General features: G+C 37.9%; 1 protein-coding gene across 3 annotated transcripts in view; it reads right to left on the bottom strand.

Moving 5' to 3' along the window:
* The window catches only part of TBC1D22A (TBC1 domain family member 22A), a gene marked incomplete at both ends in the record, with an annotated part of 181,909 nt that extends 169,830 nt beyond the window's left edge, over positions 1-12,079 (bottom strand). Inside the window, 4 exons of one of the 3 annotated variants that reach the window (XM_082013655.1) lie at positions 6,059-6,238; positions 7,004-7,344; positions 9,550-9,606; positions 11,997-12,079. In XM_082013655.1, coding sequence (XP_081869781.1) covers positions 6,059-6,238; positions 7,004-7,344; positions 9,550-9,606; positions 11,997-12,058 — 640 coding nt within the window. The remainder of the gene's footprint in view (positions 1-6,058; positions 6,239-7,003; positions 7,345-9,549; positions 9,607-11,996) is intronic. The other 2 variants (XM_082013653.1, XM_082013654.1) reach the window with 2 other exon arrangements.
* Between the last annotated feature and the right edge of the window lie 2,912 nt (positions 12,080-14,991).

Genomic DNA, 14,991 nt, shown 5'->3' with positions numbered 1-14,991 from the left:
AAAGCCTACTGGTAGAGTACCGACCTTTTTTTTATTAGTCTTGTTTATCAGCTGAAAGGGCAAGCATGTTTTACAGATAACAAGCTAACTAGAAGAGAACAGGAATCAGAGAGGACACCTTTTGGTGATAATAGTTTGAAAAGATAGATATGACTAATGGCATGTCACATGAAGCAGCGGTAGAACACGTGTTGTTCACTTTATACTACGTATCAATGAACTGGTAAAAGAACAAGCACTAATGTGATCAACTACAGATAATGCAAAACTGCAGAGGGCAATAGAATTCTAAATGACATGGATGGACTAAGAGCAGAGAGATAAATCGCGATGCAGGTCAGTGCAGACTAATTAATCAGGCTGTGAACAAAATTAATCAAATTCATTTCAATTAATGCATTTTGTAAAGTTATTGAAACTTTTCAATAACATCAGTTTGACAAACAGTTTTAAAGGACATAACAGATTGCTGTTACAGGCTACTACATTTATGAAGATTATATATTAAACCTGATTAATAGTAGTATCTAGAGTGTATAAACAACTGTAAGCACAAATAGGAAAATTCTGCTTTTCAAGTTCCTGCAACAATACAGATGACCACTGTGGTGGGGAGGGGGGGAAGAAACATCTAGTAAGTTTTCTTTCTAAAGTTCATTTCTAGAGAACCAGCCTAGAATTATTTTATATCGTACACAGAGGCAACCAGCTATTGTTAGGAGATAATGTGAGATTATACCAGTTCTAATTCCTGTAAAATTATGGAATTAATCTTTGCCATCAGATTAATCAAAGGTTCAGCTATTCTTTATATGTTCTGTAAGACTTCGCAACATTATCTACCACTTCTATAGCAAAGGACTGGCTAAGAGACAACAACCACTCAGCAGCTTCTGGTCCTCTCTGCAAAGGTTTTCTTTCTCGAGATTTTTTTAGAACTAAGAGAAATAGATGAGTTTTTAAAAAGTGCAAAGAAAGAGAGCTTTTGAAGTTGAATACAAGATACAGCAATATGAGTAAATTAAGATAGGAATGCTTTGCCTTTTTCATGGGTGTTTTTACAGGGCCTTCTATTATTTTTACCAAGGTAAAAATTGCTAAGTTTTTTAATTTAGTACTAAAGTGCTAAAACTTCAATATGTTATTTTGTTAAACTTGGAATACATTGTGATTAAGCAGAAAGAAGAGCCACCTTGATACACCTTGAACAACTCTACATCTTAAAGAAATTAAGTTGTTTTGACTTTGAAAAATGTGAAATACATGTGCTATGTTGCATATAGCATTACAACATTATGAAGCTTTATTAAATCAAGAGAACACAGTACACCAAGCTTACTTTTGGTTATTGTTTGATTTAAATAAACATGTTTCTGACATTCAGTTACATACTCATTAGCTATGTGTGTTTAAAAAAAGCAGAAAATTAGCTGACTTGAAGATAAAGAGGGAGTTAAGGAAATGCTTTAATGAGCTATTCTTTAAATTGATATTACAAAACCCATCATGCATCTGTTATGCTGAGGTTATAAGCATGAGGTAACTTGTTATAAGTCAGTCTGATTTTATCAGCACAGTTTGCTTACATTGTATTTGCACAGCAAACAGCTCCCTAAAATATTGTACAAGACAACTTAAAAACACAAGTCGAACAATTTAATAGAATTAAACTTAAATTGGAAACCAGATAGACATAGCAGTAGTGACCCTCAGTGAAAGAGAAATTTCTTCCGAGAGACACTCTCCTTATGCTGCTTTGTTGAAGTCACATCCCCTCCTCTTAAATCAACTAATTGCAAAAGATCCTGCAAGCACAGAGCCCATCTTCATTCACTAACCCAGGGTCCATTACAAGGAAAGACAAGGCCTGAAATGAAGTAAGTCTACATTAAATTGACCGCAAGGCAAGCATAAGCACATGCTAATTGCACAAAACAACCAGAGTAAATTGTTCTCTCTGAATAACCTAGCGTGCGGTACCAGGAGCAGGAGGCTATACAGACACATAGGCCCTACACTCCACTCCGCAGTTGCCTACTAAACACAGCTTCCTGCTACCTCCAGACCTATCCTGCTTCCCGAATTTGCGCCCAGCATACCTCAATATGATCTAATTGATGGGGGTCAGTCCTTAAGTCCCCAACCAAAATTGCTTCTTACAACAGGCTCCTTCCATCAGCCCACATCTCTTGCCATAACATGGTTCAGCTTGTTCAGCAGCTATTATTTTGTTGTTTAACCTTTATGAGATTATGTCCCCATTCTTTGCATTATATTACTACTTGAAAGCACACTGTCAGGGCTCTTGAACATCTCTCTCCTCCAGCTCAAATCATATACCTAGAAGTAACATATCTGTAGGAACTGGGGTTTTTTTAATCTGTATGGCTAACTACTCCTGACATCCAATTCACATTATGCTTTCCCCATTTATATTAGAGATAGTAACAGCATAGCAATAGTCAAACAAAAAGTGCCAGATGGAAATATGGCATATCATTTGCATCTGTTTATCATGCAAACAACAAAAATGCCTGCAGGACAGAGAAGTAAAGTGTGTTAGGAGGGCTTAAGGGAAGACTCGGAACAACTACAAGGGCAATTATGAATTACAAGATTGAGTTTATTAGTTCAGCTCTACAAAAGATTAAAAAAATCGTTAAGGGCACTTCTGAGCAATGGAAATAGGGTCCTTATTCATAATAGGAGTTAAGTAACCTAAAAGAATTAATTCTTTTATATTCTGAGAATTCTGGGTTTAGTTTTCCTTCCTTCCCTAGTTTGTGTTCTCAGACTGTGCCTTGCTGTAGTAACTTTGTGTATGTAAGTGTCTGCTGGATAAAACTGTACACACTTTGAGAAAGGTCCCGTCACTATATATTTAAGTAATATTTACCAGTGGATTCATATCCCAATTACAGACTATACCTCGTATATTATTTTTGTCAATGTACAATTTGACAGGGTTGACAAACCCCATCTATTTCCACAACTTCACAATATCCTGCAAGCACAGAGCCCATCTTCATTCAGTAACCCCGGGTCCATTACAATGAAAGACAAGGCCTGAAATGAAGCAAGTCTACATCAAATTGACCGCAAGGCAAGCATAAGCACAGGCTAATTGCACAAAACAACTAGAGTAAATTGTTCTCTTTCTTGTTCCAACCTATGTTGTTGTTCCACCCAAATCGTTCCAACCTATGAATCAAACACAACTCCAATATCTATTAGTGGACCGCTGTGGCTAAAATAATCTTCACTTCCAAATTTATATGCATAATCCATCTTTTCAAGATTTTTCTTGTGAAAGAGCACACTCTTTCACAACCTCTAGTTGACACACAAGACTAACATTGCATTATGCATGGTCTTTGTAGGGTAATCATTATGCAAATGCAACTGAAAGGATTTCAAGGTCATTTGTATTACTTCGTGTTCTTAGTCTATGTTGACTTCTCACACTGGGATAAGAAAAAAGCCTTCAGCTGAGCATGCTCATTGCAGGGGGGTTGGACTAGATGACATTTAGATGACAAACTATGCTATGATTCTATTCTATGTGCATGACATTGTTTCAGTTCCACAGATTAATTTATTTTTATAGTCCTTTGAAAGGACTTGCCACAATCTCTTTCAACAATATGCAAAATGGTATTAAGAAAACAAAGTAAACAGAAATACTTTACTTCTGCTACTACTACTTCCAAGCAAAACCAACACTACTACACTCAGAAATGAAATGAAATAGTTGCTAAAATGTCTCCCAGACTTCTACCCACTAGTTCAATTCATCGTGACAAACAAAACACAATTATGCAGATCTAACATAAGACAAAGAGCCACACGTACCACAACATCACATAGACAATGAGCCAGCTGCAACAGAACAGCTACCTGTCCCTTCATTACTCACTACAAATCATAGCTTGGAGCCTGTTAACTTGTTCTACCTTTGTCCGTTTTCAGTATTACTGTATACACTCTGGAAAAAAACAAAAGAAAAAAGAACCCAAACCCATAAAAACCCACACAGAACCAACAACAACCACCCCACCACACACAACACACAACAGTTTCCCGTCATTAAATCAAGTTTCCTTTTTAAACACAATCTTCATTGTAATATGGAGCTAAATCAAACAACTCAAAAATGCATACACACATGCACACATCAGATCCTGATGAACTGTACATATGGTCACATGCATACACACACATTTGTATATGTATATATGCATACACACTTTCCCCAATATATACATATAATGTAGTCCAAGTACTACCATCACATATGATCTACTAATCTAATAGCTTCATGATCACCAAGAGTTTGTATGTCATCAATAAAGAGTTCATTTCTTTCACTAACAAAAATCATTATTTACAGACTTACTAGGAAATGCTACTGAATATATCCCAGGTACAACGGTCAAAATATTTGTATCAAAAAAACCAATACCAGACTTCAAATTCTAATTCACACAACTTCAAATTCTGTACTCACTACATTTTCTACAGCAAGAGAAACAAGCAGCTTCCTATAAACAGTCATAGAAAAGGAATCATTTAGTGATATCTACCAGAAAGAATATTGAGAGCTTATTAGATATAAGAGCAACATACTGAAAATTCATATGCCTATGTGTACTTCTATGTGAGATTTAGAAAGTTCAACAGAAAAAACACAAACCCAGTCTGTTTAAATAACATTGACTAAACTCTCACCACAGTCAGGGTGACTGCACTCCTAGTAAGAGTGGGAACTTTATTTCACTACCTTCAATCCCTACATTTGATTTACTGGGAAAGTATTTCCATCTAATTAGACAGCAAAAGTGAAATGGATAGGTTTAAATTAAACTTTGTCTTCCCTTTTATGGACTTTGTAACCTTATTTAACAAAGATTTCTACCATTACAACATTCTTACAAGTTATGAGTTTTCATGTCAGTCACAATCACATATCTCATAACATCTGTTAGATCAAAAGTAGAAAAAGTGATATATGATTATCATTTTCAAGCTTACATAAAATACGTAATTTGTTTTAGCACCTCAGAGTTTACTAAAAGTTGCATTATATAAGAATGTCCTATAGCTCACTGAAGTGTTAAGTGTCATCAATTTAGTATTGGTTCCATAGCTCTACTTTGCTAGCACCAATCTCACAATAAGACACAGCACAGAAAGAAAGAAAAAAAGCCACAATTTGGACCATATTATACTGAAGAAGTCTCATGACAACTACAGGGCAGGAAAGCATCAATTCAAGAACTGCAAACATGCAGTTTCTACTTCCTTCCATAGCAGTTTCCTGTAGATACCTTCCAGTATGGTCTAAGTCAATTTTAATTATTAATTATTTTGACATTAACTCCTACTTCTAAGTGACCAGCCAAGTTCTCCAAGTGCAGCGTACTATTTCTACTTGCTTCAGATTTTCACTTGGGATACAAAGCCTTTTGATTCTGTGACACCCACTCATCACTTGTATTTACTATTCAGCAGTTAAAATCAAGTGCACAAAGGGAGCAGTCAAGTTATCTGACAATACATTTGTTTCCCCATTAACATAGTCAGCATTCACAGATGAGACATAGAACTACTGTATCAGCCTGTGAACATGAAGAATGCTCACTGAGTAGACAAGCAGTAAGACTTCCATGCCTCATCATTTTTCATATTCGTATTTTTAAGCCTGAGAATCATTCTTATACCGCATGCTATTGCATTACGAGCTGTTAACACTAAACACCACTAATTATACTTTGTTTTTCTCCAGAAATTAGTCCAGTAGGGAGAAATAATCTAAGAAAGAAAAGAACAAGAAGCCATCCAACACCCTACATATTAGGGGGATGTATGCAAATTGCATATTACAAGCATGAATACTACAAGCATTCAATTATATTCTTTCTTTTGCAAGATCAATTCTAAATGTTAAAAGCATTAGATCCTAACCTAACCATCAGCCAGAACAGTATACCAAACAGGAAAATTTTATAGTTAAAGAACGATTTAGATGTAATTCATAGCTCCTATAAGAAATACTCACCAAGATCTGTATTGGGACCAGCAAGTAACTGCTTAAATTTGTCTAATCGGGACGCTTCTCTTTCAGTTAACGCAGGAGTAACTGAGGTATTATAGTCTGCCGTTCCACTCACCAATGGAGGTGTGGAAGTTTGGGGAAGGGACTGTGATCTCTGCATGGCAGAATTTTCACTAGCGTTATCTGAAGGGAAAAAGAAGCATAACAGTTAGCCTCAACTAGTGAGAGGGCTACTAATAACTTGAATTTAATTTGTAAATTTAAAATAGAATTCCATTTTGGAGAAATGTAAGCTCAAGCATAGCACAAGTTTGGACTTCAAAGGACTTAGATTTAGCAGGAGGAGCATTCCTCGTCCAAGCAGTATTCCACAATTAAAACACATCAATTAGAGATCATACTAACAGCAAGGCTAATTGATTTCTAAAAATCTCTGTGCCAGTGAAAATTGTTTCTATCCCCCTCACCATTCTAAGAAAGGACTGGGAAACCACTGCAGTTGATTACTTTAAAGCTTAACGTATAAACACAGACCAGATCACAAGAGGATGAACTTCCCAGTCCACATGCATGGTTACATACATCAATATTTATACAGTAGCTTTTTAATAACAATTCTTCACAGTAGTAGGAATACTATTAAATTGCATATATCTTTGTGCAGTTAACCATTAAAATACATTCAATACTGCAACTTCCTTCCAAAACTAAGAATGTATTAAGGTTGAAAACACAAAAAGTTTAATTATTCTTTCCTCACCCATTTATTTCTCATACATATGCTTTATGGTTTAGTATAGCATGCAGTATCTCTCTCAAATAAATCAGCATTGATTAATATTTTCCTGTGGTATTAAGAAAAGGTTGGGAAAGGGTTAATGTCTTAAAGGGTAAATATTACAGTGCTCCTCATTCGATTTTCAACATCTTTTCCATTTTTTAACATACCTGATGAACACGATGTATGACCTTCACTGACTGATTTAACAAGCCTATTATCACCACACGCAGTTGAAGTTAGCTCTGCAGATTCTACTTGGTTTTCCTCCTGTAGATGTTCTTCCTGGAATTTATGTTGTTCCTGTAACTTGCTGTGATTCTGAATTACTTTGTGCGCTGTTTCCATGACCACCTCTGTATTTAAGTTTTCAGCAGCTATTGCTAAGAGTTCATCATCATCATCCCCAAGATCCCAAGCATCACTTGTGTTACTCTCAAATTCTTGGAAGGTGCTGACTTTCTTTAGTTTCACTGGGGTTGTAGGTGGCTTTGAACCTGGTTTTATCAAGCTGTTCAAAAACAAATAAACAATATTTAGAGAACTAGTAATGGAGTAAGCACAACACTATGTATAGGGCCAAAAAACAAAAGTCCATGCTTCACATTATGTAGGTAGCAAATACTTATCCCCCTCCACTCATGTTACTGCTACATCCACCCATGATATCATACAACTGAACATGTCTGAGAACAAGGGCAGGTAAAAACTGACTCTTCTTGGCTTTGAATAGAAACTTAACAAACCGTTCCTTCCCTTGTCTTAAAAAAAAAAAAAGGCAACAAAAAAAGAAAACAGAACAACAACAACAACAAGACCAACCCCAAAGACAAATAAAACAAATACTACTGGAACAGTTTATAAGATAGACAGGACACATTGCATTTCTCTTGCTTCATGAACTTGTGTAGACATTTCAGGCCTTTCAATGCAATTGCTGCATAACAACAGAGAAGCAGTAATCAAGTCATCAAGCCTACGCCTAAGTCATCATAAGCAATCACATAATACAATCACTGTCATAAACAAATCAAATCTCAACTTAGAACTCATTAGATCTATCATTCCTCCCCATTCAGGCACTCCAACACAAATTTGCTTCAGAACTTTGCTCTTCTCATAGGCAGGATATTTCTTCTAGTCACTAGTCTACGTGTACCCTCATCAGCTCCTAACCTTTTGTCCTCCTGTCAACATGCAGTATAAGAGACATGAAGCAAGTATCCCTCCCTAGCTTGGCACTTGTTCTCACTTACAGTAATTCAGAGCAATCACATTTCCCTTCAGGTTTCGGCTAAATAAGGCGTTAAGTTGAGAGAGTTTCCCTGTCTGCTCTCCAAAAAAAAAAAAGTTACTGCCATTAACTTAATCACCCTTTCTGACCATCCCTGTCTTTCCACCTGCTTAACTATTTTTCCTGTTAAGACAGGCAGCCAGAATCAGATATCAGAAAAAGTTCTCACACAGTCTTCATACAAAGTCACTAACGTTTTTGTTATGCATTAACAGGGAATATTTTTCCTAACAGGTACTACAACACTAACACTTTTGCCCAACTTGTCATGATTGTCTAAAACAGCAAGGTCTTCCTCCTCTTCTATCATCATTTCAAGCAATAAGCTTCTAGTTTTTGTTAACGCGTCTCTTTTTATATATACTCCACATTTTGAACCAATTCATTCCATTCCTTTTTCTTCAGTCCTCAAGGTCACACATTTCAACTACCTTCAACTCTGGATCATCTGAAAATTAACTAGCACATGTCTACTTCTTGTGCCCTTTCAAACCAGTACTTTGAAAGATCCACTAGAAGTATGACCTCCTTCCAAGCCAATACTTTTCCTTCTAACATTATTTTTTGTCCCTACCACTTTGGGATGTTCATTTCATTGGTCATACAATTTTCCCAAAATTCTCCCGTACATTGTTTTAACACCAGTGCTGGTTTCAAAGCAGCTATGAAATCTGCCAGCAGACCAGAAACAACTCTGTCCTTGACAAAGCTTAAAATAGACTGCCTTTGAAAAAGAAAAAGGCAATAAAGCAAAATATAAAAAGCAGAATGCAGCATTTTGCTAAACAACTCAGCCATAAGGTGATGAAAATCATTCACTTGTATTAGTTGTGCGTTATCAACATTAAATTTATTTGGTTACTAATGATGTTTAACATAATATTGCCACTTTCATGTACATTGTGTTCTGATATCCAATAACCATGATCTAAGGCAATAAATTCTTAAATCACTGTAAAATCTATTCTATCTACTATCTTTTCACTCACAAGCAAAATGCGCATCTTCGCCTCAAAATGATCTACACCACAACCTGACTCTTTTCTCTTATAGGTAGACAAATAAAGGCAGTCCATCAACAGAAAGATGCATGCAGGAAAGCTGCTCACATCTGAGTTGTAAGCTTCACCTGCTAAATTAAGATTAGTATTTGCCATACAATTTCCAATCTATAAGGGACTGCAAACAGATAAAAGTTGGCAACTTATGTTAGTTAAGAACCGAACAGCTGATTTATTACTCCACATATGGTAAGCATCAGGAAGTCTCAAAAGAGAAGTTAGAACAGAGAAGTCAAGATTATGACAAAAATTGAAAAAGGAAGATTATCAATAAGCTTTATAGCCAACAGGGAAGAAAAAGAGGAGAAAAGGCAGAAGAGATCCAAATTACCTGGAATATTTAAATATTAGGTTAACTTACGTTCCATGCAATAATGGATCAAAAGGCGGATGCTGAGCTCCATAAACATGTTGAATACTAAAGGAAAAGGAAGAGACTTATTACAAGAAAAATAAAACATTTCAGGCTTTTCTTTGTATTAAGTTAATAGTCAATAATAAACAGAACTGAAAAGTTCCAACAGTTTTATATTTGAAGGAATCCCACATATGACTACAAATACTGAAGCTGAAATTGAAGTGTATCTTAAAACGAACTTAATAAAAATCATAGATTTGCTGAACAGGAGTTCTTTTTGAGGCTTAGGCTAACTTAGGCTGACTTATGTTTCTGACCAGCAGTTAAAACGAGAAAAAAGTTAACTCCACATAACAATCTACACTGCTTTTAAATACTTTCTCTTTTCCAATTCATCATTTCTTCATTTACCTCTTGCAAAAAAATAAAAATTCTCAAAGAAATGTCTGCAAAGATTGAATCTTCTATGCACACTTGTCACCCAAAATCCAACCAGTCAATTCTTAACTGTTACTAAAGTACAAGGCTGATAAATTTAAAGAAAAATGCAGAAGACGGCATGTTAGAGAATAAAAGCTATGGGAGCATTAAAAACAAATGCTTTGAAATAAATAACTTTCCAAAGACAGACTTATTCACTATGATCTCTAACATTACAAAACATGCTGTTACTGTGTGAGTACTAAAACTCTGCAAACTAAAAGTTCATTTCCTCACAGTTTGCAGCTATAAAATTATTTCGTAAGTAAAAAAACTCCACAGAAAACACATCAGAATTTACACATGGCTTCATAATGGAAATTATTACTACAAAACTCCCCGATTGCAAGAGGAACAAATCATATACAACATTAACATCTACCTAACTCTGTATTAAAAATAACATAAAAGGAGACAAACATGCCCTCCTGACAGATCAAAACCATTCTCCAGACCATAAATATAAATAAGTCCAACCTTAGTAGACCGGAGATGTAACCAAACCAGAAAGACTGCAGTAATAACAAATATTAAGAGAGGCTTAGAGTTATACTACAGAAGCAGTATTAACAGTAGTGAAATTAGCCCTAGAGATGACTGAGGGTTGTGGTTCATAAATGCTATCAATTTTCATGTGACTCCATGCAAATCAAAAAGTCAGTTCACCATCAGTCTTTCTACCAACTGTGCACCATATGCTCCATGGTCAAGTCTGCGCTCTCCTGCTCTCCTCCCACGTGAGGGTCAGGTGTCACTTTCCATTTTCGCATACAGACAGAATCTGTCTTTTCCTTCAAACACTCTATGAGTGACCATGAGGGGAATCCATCCAAATGGAGTGACCATGAGGGGAATCCATCCAAATATAAAGCAACAGCAATCCTCTCCACATCATTTAAACAAAACAAAACAAAAAAAAAATCAAAAGCACATTCTCCGCAGTGTCCTCCTTTATCCACATGCCTGCCCCTGTGTAATTGAGCATCAAAAGTGTTTTACCCTTAAAGAACTCAGCAAAGTTACAAAATAAGAAGTTCAGAGAAACAAGAACAGCTGGACTGAAAGAGTTAATTTATAACTAGAGAAACAAAACCACTACCAGTTAGTGCTTATGGGTAATTGAGAATAGAAGAAGTTAACCGATGAGCAGGATTACTTTGCTGAATTCAGGTAAACGGTATGATATATAAAGTTACTGTTCTCTGAGAACAAAGACTAGGAATGATTCCTAGAAAAAGAATATAAGAACTGAATTACTCTACTGTAAAAACAGTTTAGAGATGGGAGCAGAGAATGTTCGTGTTAAATAATCACCTGAACATGCGTTCACAGCCTGATGTCGTGGTCAAAAGAGTTAACATGACTTTGGGGATTTATTCCCTGGAAAACTTTGATTGGGAGAACTCATTTGTAGCTCTTAGCAATGATATGACAACTGGGTCTGCTGTTCACACTTCTGGAAGACAGTTGAGAAATTGGTGATATTTCAAAACATCAAGAAGAAACTAAAATATGGCTATCTACCTATAAAGTGCAGTTTCCTGCGTAGTATTTCAAAATATCACAACTTGTATGAAGTCACAAAACTTTGTAACTTCTATCATTGCTAACTGCTACAAACATATTCTCCCAATCAAAACGGGGAGATTTTGTAGCTGTGAGGTTGGAGTAGGAGGCCCTACACGAACCTCCCAGCTACGAGCAGTCACCGGCAGGACACGCTCCCTGCGGAGAGCACAGAACCGATGGGGATCCGCTGAACTCAGCGGCCGAGGCGACAGGACCACAGTGTTGGAGGGACCGGCCCGCCGGCGGCGGTGGGGCTGGGGCAGAACTGCTCCCCGCGGCCCGGCACCACTGAGCGAGAGGGTCGCCCCCCCGCCGTGGCTCCAGCTGGCGGCGGGACGGGCCCGCGACCGCCACGGAGAGCCTCCACCCGCGAGTCCCGACCTTCCCTCGGCCCCTCTCACCTGCCGGGCACCTTCGCGCCGCTCCGCTTCCAGAACTGCTTCCTGTCCCCGTCGCTCGCCATGGCAGCCGTCACCTCATCCCCCTCCCCGCGGCGCAGCTCGCAGCCCCAACCCACTCCCTCAGGCTTCACTCCCCCCCATTCTCTTCCACGGCAATAGGACTGAGCGCCGCCATCTTGTGACTAGGAAACAACCCCGTTCCTCATTCGCCCCCCCAAGCAACCCGGAGCTTCCAGCCAACCAAAAGTGAGAGTGCTGCCAGGTTGGTCAGATTGGGCCAATCGCAGCGAGAGAGTGTTGGGCGGTGGGTGGGGAGGGACCTCCGGGCGGAGCGCGCCGCCGTGGGGGATCGGTCTATTCCTCCCGTTATGGCGGTAGCGTCCAGCCTCCCCTGCGTGGGCAGGTCGACGTGTGGCGGGCAGAGAGCGGGCGAGAAGGCCGCTGGCAGCGGCGGTACCTGGCGGGCTGGCGCAGCTGTGTAAACCCAGGCTGAGGCCGCCGGCGCCAGGGAGCCTTCCCTGGCCTTGTCGTGATGTGTAAGGTACCGGCCTGGGATGATACGGAGACCCACTCTCGCTTCCTGTCTGGGATTAACGAAAGTATTCCTACAAAGTCAGTTTTTACTTCACGGTGTTCTGGGTATGATGTTTCCAGACTTTAATTCGTTTTGAGTTAACCATAAAGAGTAGTTCAGAGGACCCTTTAGGAAGAAATGCAAATGGAAGGAGACATTAATTGAAGATAAGAGGACAGATTTCAATCAAATTAGACCTAACACGGTTTTATAACAAAATACATCACATTTTTTCCATTTTATTTTTAATTATTTACAACTGTTTACCCAGTTATCTTGCAGGAGGGGGTAATCTTTCTCAGCTTTAAAGTTTTGAAGATTGGACTCATCGAATCATTGTACCCACTTGGTTTATTAGCTTTGAAATGATGCAACATTGAGGATCTTTGTCCATATCTGTAGAGTTTTCAGCAATTCTGATCCAAGGCTACATCACTTCTGCAAACAAAATAGGCATGGTTTTATGTTACTCTTTGGAGTATGGCTCCTGAGAAGATAATGCTGAGTTAACAGAGTTATTCACTGCATCCTAATGCAAGACTAATTCAATATGTCAAAGATTGTTCAGGGAACATTCTGCCATAATTAACTCAAAAACTGGCATGTAGTACAACACCTGACCTACAACACAACATTTGTTCATTAGTATGTATTACATGTGTAAGTTATTAACAATAAAAAATAATGATGTTGTCTGCCTGCTTTGGGACTTGCTTTAGCAGTTACTTTATAAGAACTGACAAAACATTTTGCAGATCTTGCTAGATCACGGTCCATGTGAAATCCATGAAAGCTGCATGTCCCAGTAATTCCAATGCTACTTACAGATAAATGTGCTATGGGTAGTATCCTATTCTCTACTTGTGTCCTTTAAATAGGGTCCCTCTTACAGATTCTGGACCTGTAAGCCTTATGTAATGCATTGTGACTTTGAGTATCAGCAGCTTTAATATAATACACAAGAAACATAATGTAATATGAACTACATCTATTAGCTAAAGTGAAAATGAAACCTGCAAGGTCGTGAGTGGAACTTTGGTTGGTCTTAGCTAGATAAATTTAAATTAGACCTGTTGCTGTTAGAATACAAAAATAAGGTACTTTCAGTTGTGACAGTCAAAAAAGTGATAAATCCATAAAAGACACATTCAATCATTAGCATTAATATGACTGTTGAGACTATATGTTCTTTTTATTTGTTCATTGTTGATATTTGTCAAAGGGAAATTTAATTAGTTTTAGCCTAGGTAGTCTAAGCCGTCTCTCATCTTTGTAAAAGTTGACCTGAATTCCTGAGGGAAAGCCATTTAACTTTTGTGTCAATCTGCTGCAGCCATGTGGGACGTCTCGTTCATCTTAGAAGTGTAGGTTTTATTGAATTACATAATAAAGTCAGTACAAAGTTAACTGTATTATTCAGTTTTCATTATATTCAGTATATGATACCTTGTACTTAATTTTTCAGTGTGCTACAGAACTTTATACTGGAAACAAATAACTGTTGCATTGATTTATTCCCGTGAGGAATCTGGTCTGCAAATGGGGCTACAGTTGTGTCAAGAAGAACTGGAAGTACATAGTCACAAAATCTTTCTCCTTGTGGAGAGCTGCTGCCAGTTTAGACCCTTGGACTGAAGTCATCCAGAACTGGATTGGGCCCTCTCTGTTGTTGACTTTCAGGAAGGCAAGATCAGTATTTTCATTCCCTTTCCATTCACCTTTGCATTTTTTTCCTTATTCAGTCTTTTGTTTCATCCCTGACACAACACCTGTGTTGCCAAGGTTCTGGAGATGGAAGGGATTTGGAAGGAAGAAGCTTTCAAGACCCCATCAGGTAATTTAGGTACAATTCTTTATGCCCATCACTTAAGGTGATCCAACTACAAAGACTGTGTCCTTGAAAAGGACTTATAAAACAGTATTAAGAGAGTATCATAAGAAGGCAAGTTCACAGCTATACAGTACTTTGAAAGAGAAGGTGGTCTGAACATGTATTTTAGCAGTGTTCCTGTTTAACTTTCTTGCTTATGGAAAAGTAACATTGGCAGCTGAGGGCGTACACAGATTCAGCTGTCAACCTCTTTATTGTGTTTGAGGAGGAGATCTGCTGTGTTCAGAATAGTGTTCAGCTGCTGTCATTCACGGAATATGACAACACTGCAGTCACCGCTGGAACTTGCCTACTGCAGCTGATTACCATAGTCATCAAACACTCACAAGAATCTAAATAAGCACTTGGGAAATTAGTTAATGTTGAGTTACGCTTAGCTGTAGTTACACTGCTTCAAACATCCAAACTAGCTATTTCAAAGTCCACGTAACTATATTAACTAAGTTCTTCCCTACTGGGATTGCAGGATAAATTTACAGTAATAATTCACTTACCACTTGCATGGGAATTTTCGTTACTTCAGAGCAAGA

This window comes from Phaethon aethereus (assembly GCF_964289735.1).
Source record: "Phaethon aethereus genome assembly, chromosome: 1".
Taxonomy (NCBI): Eukaryota; Metazoa; Chordata; class Aves; order Phaethontiformes; family Phaethontidae; genus Phaethon; species Phaethon aethereus.
This window is presented reverse-complemented; position numbering and strand designations above follow the sequence as displayed.